We start from the raw sequence: 6,973 nt of genomic DNA, 5'->3' as shown, positions 1-6,973 counted from the left end.
TGAATATGTAAGCTTATTGATTTATTACTTTGTTACACCAACAAGTGGGCCTTTTTTACTTTGCCTGGTCTATCCAGAAATTCCAAACTGCTTACAAGATTAAAAAAGAAAATAAAACAAATCCTTTCAACAGCTCCACCCTTGACTCCAAAGCTGAACGGAATAGAATAAAAGAAATGGCAATGAGATTCAGGGATGAATAATTCACTTCTTTTGTTCTTCTCTTCCTTAGCCTTGGAGCCAAGTGTGAAATTTTAATGTGAAACTGGGGCCTAAATGGTGTACACAGTCTGACAAGTACATACCATCAAATATTATTCTTTAAACTAACGTGATGTGACGCGATGCTTCACAGCACTACACCTTCATGACATGATTGAAATGTTCACTCTTCAAAATTATCTAGCGGACTGGCCGCTCTGACTCCCAGAGCAGCTTCTAATGAAAACTGTTTTCAAAATTAAATGAAATATTTTTAACCCTTTAAGTCCCAATAGTGACCAAGATCAAATTTCTCCAAACAAGATCCATACACTGCCAAGAGATGTTATAAGCAGTAACAAAATGATCACACAAGAGAAAATGCCTTGATCTATTATCAAATTCTCTCTACTTATTCTTGAAGGAAATGTTTAGAGATCAGTTTGGAGAATTTGTACGTGGATACTGGGGCTTAAAGGGTTAAGGCCCACCACAGTGAACTGCGAACGAGAAAAAGGCTTCCTTTTTTCACCAAGCATAATTGACGCCCTAATAATGTTACACAAAACTAAAATGTCATGAAATGATTGTGTAAGAAAAGTTTGTAGCAGACTACAGAAATAGTTGTAGTTCTTCAGTGGACTGTAGATTTTTACTGAGCTGGTCACTTGATCTCTGATCTGGAAGCATGGCAGGCTGAAAGAGGAAACAGAAAATCGATGAGAATTTCCTTTTGAGCGAAAACACACTTTTTCTGTTTCTTTATTACTGCCCAGTAGATAATCGAGTACAACCTTTTTCAATTTCTCGTTCCTCACCTAATCTGCAAAGATGACCTTGTGTATTTGACGCGGGGAAGTGCAGAGTTGATATAATCCTGGTCGATTCTTTGGCACCTTTACTGTAACAGGCACTAGGCTCTCCAAACTCTCCGTCCACTGTTCACCGCTGAGTTCCAGTTTGTAAAGGTTCCTTGAGACATTCTTGTACCAGAGAAGGGAAACATCACCTTGTTGATTGAGAGAATGGATCTGTCCGATCAGGACTTCTGGGCAGTTAAGCTTGCTATGCTCTTCCACCACAGCTACAAAGTCACCCGGTTTGAATGGGCAGTCACCGAAACTCTGCGGTTGGCCATTATCGGGTTCCTCTTCCAAATGGTCCTCTGCATACTCCCTGGCTAGGTTGACAGCAAGCTGCTTTCTGTCATTGGCGGTACCGCGGTCATAGGTACGCTGGGCTTGTTGCCATGAATGTCTGAGAGCGGCCGCCAATGATGCCTTAAGGGCATCTGTGCAATCACTGTGAAATGGAGAACTTATTTTAGAGATGACTATGAACACGAAGAAAGGCAGACCTACCAAATACTACCCGCCAAAATTTAATGTGTGGAAAATATTTGTAATCATTGGTTGTCTTGTTCACCTACTGTTAATGCTGATCACCAGTGGTCCAATGTATATGTTTTAGGTGATTTTTTATCTCAGGTAATTTTATTCTCCTTTTGTTTTTGAGTATGGTGATGTATGGCAAAGACGTTTAAACCAAAGGAAAATAAAAATTACCTGACATAAAAAATTAACTACAACATATATTTCATAAAATGTCCTGTTGTTATAAATTCTATATTGCACATAGCTTTTCTCTGTTTTATTTTTTTTATTTAGGGAAATGTCACAGAGCAACCTCCAGTTTTCCTTTTTCAAGATGTTTTATAATTTTTTATTTCTATAAGATTATGATGCTCCTTTGAGTAAGGTTTTTCAGCAACAATAATCAACTCACACCAGTGCATGACCGAGAAAGAGAAACAAAAAAATTCAATCCCAGGATAAAGTTGGACTGATGTGAATATCTCTAAGTTTGTTGAGTGAGTATTTTTACTTTGATGAGGCAGAAAAAAAGCTGTGCAGTGTATAGTAGAAAAAAATAATTATCTTACTCTCTGCCATACGACCAGGTGATGAAAGCAGATCGAAGCATATTCACTGTCACCAATCTTCCAGTCAGGCTACGAAACAAACTTTTCATGTGTGCAGAGAACGCAGGTCCCGAGAATCTGTGACCCTTCCTGTTCTGCAAGGTACAAGTTAAAAAAGACACGGATGAACACTGAACTAAAGTTGGAAAAACACTCGGATCTTTCTAGTAAAATTGACAATACTATTGAACGTGTGAAAGAAACAGTGATTCTTACAGGTCCAGCTTTTGCTTTCCTAGAACCATGTGTTCCAGTACAAAGAAATACAAAGATAGCATTGTATTAACTGAAGGGTGAATTGGGTCGAGAAAGCACCCTCGCTGAATTTAATGCTGGTCCTAAAAGATGATTTTCCAGATAAAATAACCCCAACTACTGAAATGAAGATAACCATTTGAAAGGATTCACCCTCACAAGGGTGTTTTTTTGTCCATTTTCACCCAAATAAGATCTCAATAAGGTGAAAATTTGGCGCGATTCACCCTTGAAGGGTGAGAAATGTCAAAGAATCACCCTAAGGAGAATTAATTTCAAATCCCAGGGACTTCTATGAGGGTGGTCAGGGGATTTATATAGGTGAATCAAGAGACTGAGACATTTTCAAAAGCTAATTTAAGGTTAGGGTAAAACCTTACTGTGTCCAATTTAGGGTGGTAATTTAAATCCACTCACCAGAAGCAAGTAGTCCCCACTGTCATCCTTTGCAAGGAGTGGACGGAAATCGTTGATGTAATTTACCAGAACCTTGTATAGTTCATGGTCACACTGAAAAGAAGGAGAATCCTGTTTAAGTCCACTTTGCCTTTTAGAAACCAACATGAAAATTCTTTGCACTGTATCTTCCCTTTGCTAATGTAACATTTGTGCAACAAGGGACATGAGTTTTAGGAATTATGAAAAACTGAGTAGTGATCTCACCTGCAGAGTTAGCTCATCCCTTCCAGATGTCCCAGATGTGATAATCGCAACGCCATTCTACCTGTAGCCAAACCGTTTCTCCGGGAGTAAGAGGCAATCTAAAAATGTAAAATGTAAAATGTAATACATAACAAAACAAAAATTCATTAAAATACAAGAAAAAAAGAGGCAATCTATCCATATTTAGGGCTACGCGCACATTTATTTTACCCATACCATACACAGAAACGCTCTATCGTAAGGTGTGTAACAGTTGGGTTAGCAATGATGCGATGATTGAGGCAAAGTCCCAAACCATATGCTTTAAAGTTATCCCCTTGTTCTGTCTGTGATGTATTTTCAAGACACCTTGGGCTATGTGCCCTAATGGCCAGAGCACACAGCAGTAAAAATGCACGCATGACCCAGCTGTTGGCAAGCAGCACAGCATTGTACCAAATTTACACTCTTGCAACGCCTTGTCAGTTGTCTCCAGCTGAGAGAGTACAAAGGAAGACCAAGGTGAAAGATCTTCTGTGTAAAATCTTTGACTGCAAGAGGAACAGATTGCAGTGCCTGAAGCACATCGGCCAGTTGGCCCAGCTCTTGCCAAGACTTCTGTGTGTCCAGTTGGTCACAGGGCACTCTCTCTTCTGGGATGACTTGAGGAAAGTGGCACGTGCAGTGAATTCCCAGCCAAATCAACAGTCAAAATTAGCTGCAATAGTTGCCATTGGGAGAAAACTTCCTCCAGCATCCCCTTGGAGAGCATTCCTCACCTCAGAGAGGACTGCAGATGAGGAGGCTATTATCCAAAGATTTGGCTCCTAATGTGCAAGCGCTTTTCAGTGCATTAGTTCTGTATTTCTTAACACCTCTGGAGGGTGAATATTAAGGATTTCTTTCATATTGATATACAGTAGACTTAAATTTGTTGTTAAGATCTAGAGACATAATAGGAGAAAAATGCAAGTATTTAAAGAGCAATTAATTTTGATATTCCACTTAACTTATTCCTAAAATAGTTGGCTGAATAGTTTTCCCCCAGATGGTATTGCACAACTATATTTTGATGTAAACAAAGTGGCAGGTGCAGTGAATTCCCAGTCAAATCAACAGTCAACATTTATAGCAGCAGGTAGTTGCCAACAAGAGAATTTCCAAGACTTTCAGCTTTGTGTTACATAGAGGAGTAAGACAGTTTGAAATTGAGAAAACTGAAATAGTTTGCTAAATTGTTTTTTCCCTCAGATGGGATTACTTAACTCTATTTTCATGTAAATTCCAGACGAAAAAAAGGTTCATTTAATTGTTCTGTTGACTAGCATGTCTGCCTTTGTCACATAAACACTTATTAAAGCTACAAGTCATTTATGGAAAGTGTATACTATTTAAGGAGATATGAGACAATAAAAATAATGGTTTGATAGTAATTTTGAGTAATCAATAATTATTTAATAATATTATTATTATTATCAATTATTATTAATGTCACATGCTTGTCAAACAAGGTTTGCCTTCTCTACAAGAACCAGTGTTTAGCCTAAAATTTGAAACAGGTTCTTATTTTCTTAAATCTATAAAGAAAACATTATGTACAGTATGTGGTCCTTGGTCCGCAACTTTTCCGAACATGTTGAAAAATTTCATCTAGAAAAAAATTAGGTAAAAAATGAATGTAGCTGACAATTTATTGATTAGTTTTCTTTCATATGGCGAAGCTTCGGCTTTTCTTCTGTTGCTCCTTGGTAGTACTGTTCGTTTTTCTGTGTTTGATGCTATAAAACTTAAGCAGCTTTCTCTCCAATTTTGCACACTGGTTAACCTTTAGGAATGGAAGGGTTTAGAAAACTCCTGGGCCAAGTTGTTCAAAGGCTGATTAGCAGTAACCCGGGGTTGAATTTCAAGACCAGTTTCTTTTTCTTTTGTTGAAATTTTTTATTTTTTGGATAATTTTCTCTATTCATTTTAGAGCATCCAGTCATCACATTATAGACAAAGAGATACAATTATGCTATAAATTAATACTTAGCGCTCTGCGTAGGTAAAAAATAAAAATACAGCACCTTTTCACCCTATGAAAAATTAAAATATAGAGAATATATTCAGTGCGGTAGAAAATAATTACTCAAAACTCTGTATGTATTCAAGATATTAAGAAAAGAGAAATTGGAAATATGTATAAGGAATATTTTAACACATCCCTTTTATCAAGCAAAAGGTTTCATTTATTTTGCAAAATGTAATTACACCAAAGACATAGGTTGCAGACCAAGGACCACTATGCGAAATTTGGTGATAGTTTTCAAGAGTCTTTAAAACAAAAAATTCAAAGTCTTCAGCAAATTTGCTTCCAACGGCAGAAAAATTTTTATCTCAAAACCTGTTCTACAAAAAGGCACGTCTTCCTGTTGCGTTTTATTTATTCACAAGCAAAAGTAAACATGACCATGTAATTTATGGTGCCGCAAAAGTACATGTACGAACTTCAAGAAAGAGGAATTAACTTACTGTCAACAAGCTTGAATTTCACGTCTTCAGGTTTAGTTAAAACAGCAACACCATGGGGTTTTGTGCACAGACTCAACAATAATTTGACCAACACACTCTCTTTCACCTCGCTGTTCAATATCCTTGGGTTTTAGCAGTGGAGGGGTAAACACAAAATGAGTTTTACACCTGGCATGAATTTTCTAGAAATAAGGTAGTCTAGATGGTTGGATACTGTAAGTCATGAGAAACAGCTATGAATGCAGTCTCTGCAACAGAAACAATACTGTGTAGTGACCCATGCTTTTAAAAGTTTAGAACTTAGCTTTTGGCTTGGGAAACTAGGAAGCCCAAATCAGCTAGAATTTCATAGAAGTGTGTGTGCGCTCTAGAATAATAACAACAATATAGCAAAGGAAAAAAAATAGCAATAACAATCACCAAATGTAGACTGAATAATAATGACAGAACTCCATTAGGGCCCGTAACCCTTATCCTTTGAGCTATTCCACCGAGCCGAATAACATAATATTATTCCTCGACAAGAAATTAAACATACAAATATAATTTCACTGGAAAATAGTTCAAAGAAAGCTGCTGAGGACAACGTGTTTGCTCTTTCACTGTGATCAGTGAAAAACTCCGGATAAAAACTATCTAGCAAAAGAACAAAATAGACGATGCTTCGAAAGTTAGAGGAATGAATCCGCCATGTTGTTTGAGGTCCTCACATGAAAATTGTTGCTGATATGCACATGAAAATGCCTCCGTTACACAAATATAGCACTGAATAGAAAACATGCGGACTCACCGGCTTGGCAGGCTTGTCTGGAAGAGTGTGTCTTGCTTTCAGGACGAGAAAACAATTCCGATTTGTACAACACGATCACAATGTCTTGGTAGTTAAGGTAAGTGTGCCTGCCATGGAGCTTGTCAGCGGAGGTATGTTTGTGGTGTTGTATGCGACCTTGAAAGATGACCCTGTTTTGGCAACTTTTGACAGTCTCTGGTGCTTACCTGGCAGTAGAAAAGTGCCTAAGAAACTGTGGGAAATGTAGACAGGAAACTAAAGTTCGCGTCTGGAGCGTTTTCGAGAGGTGAGGTTCAGCGGGAGTTTGAAAAGATGGGTGGAAAAACGCGTTGGTATTTTCAAGATGGCGCCTGCTGCTTTGGATAACCAATTTCGGTTGTTAAAGTTTATTGTACATGTTCTGTCGGGTACAAGGTTTTATTGAGTTTTCAATAAAGGCGGAAACAAAGTTGAAGCCAACTGCTTGAAAAACAAAACCCAAAAAAACTTGCTTGGCCTTTGAATACGCGCTTTTGGTCAGTCACTTGCCGTATTTTTGGTTTTGTTTTGTTGTGGTTGTTTTTTGGGGGGACGGGGGGGGAAGCGGGGAAAAA

General features: G+C 38.0%; 1 protein-coding gene across 4 annotated transcripts; it reads right to left on the bottom strand.

The window, feature by feature from the left end:
• LOC140944856 (uncharacterized) lies at window positions 1-6,488 on the bottom strand. Of its 4 annotated transcripts, none has more exons than XM_073393957.1 (7): window positions 6,381-6,488; window positions 5,591-5,772; window positions 3,101-3,198; window positions 2,855-2,947; window positions 2,144-2,277; window positions 1,020-1,503; window positions 1-897 (listed from the first exon to the last, which is right to left on the bottom strand). In XM_073393957.1, the coding sequence occupies exons 5-6, from the start codon at window positions 2,230-2,232 to the stop codon at window positions 1,020-1,022; spliced, it is 573 nt and encodes a 190-aa protein (XP_073250058.1). In that variant the 5' UTR covers window positions 2,233-2,277; window positions 2,855-2,947; window positions 3,101-3,198; window positions 5,591-5,772; window positions 6,381-6,488; the 3' UTR covers window positions 1-897. The 4 variants fall into 4 exon arrangements, with proteins under 4 accessions (XP_073250058.1, XP_073250061.1, XP_073250060.1 ...); XM_073393960.1 differs by having other exon boundaries at window positions 5,591-5,712; window positions 6,381-6,470; XM_073393959.1 differs by having other exon boundaries at window positions 5,591-5,838; window positions 6,381-6,468.
• Between the last annotated feature and the right edge of the window lie 485 nt (window positions 6,489-6,973).

This window comes from Porites lutea, chromosome 7 (assembly GCF_958299795.1).
Source record: "Porites lutea chromosome 7, jaPorLute2.1, whole genome shotgun sequence".
Lineage (NCBI taxonomy): Eukaryota > Metazoa > Cnidaria > Anthozoa > Scleractinia > Poritidae > Porites > Porites lutea.
The sequence above is the reverse complement of the archived record's forward strand: the minus strand, read 5'-3'. Positions and strand labels throughout refer to the sequence as shown.

Coding starts and splice junctions, on each gene's coding strand:
- LOC140944856 (XM_073393957.1), bottom strand. CDS start 2,232: ATGAAAAGTTTGTTTCGTAGCCTGACTGGAAGATTGGTGACAGTGAAT. Junction 1,504..2,143: donor ACCTGGTCGTATGGCAGAGA/GTAAGATAATTA, acceptor TCCATTTCACAG/TGATTGCACAGATGCCCTTA.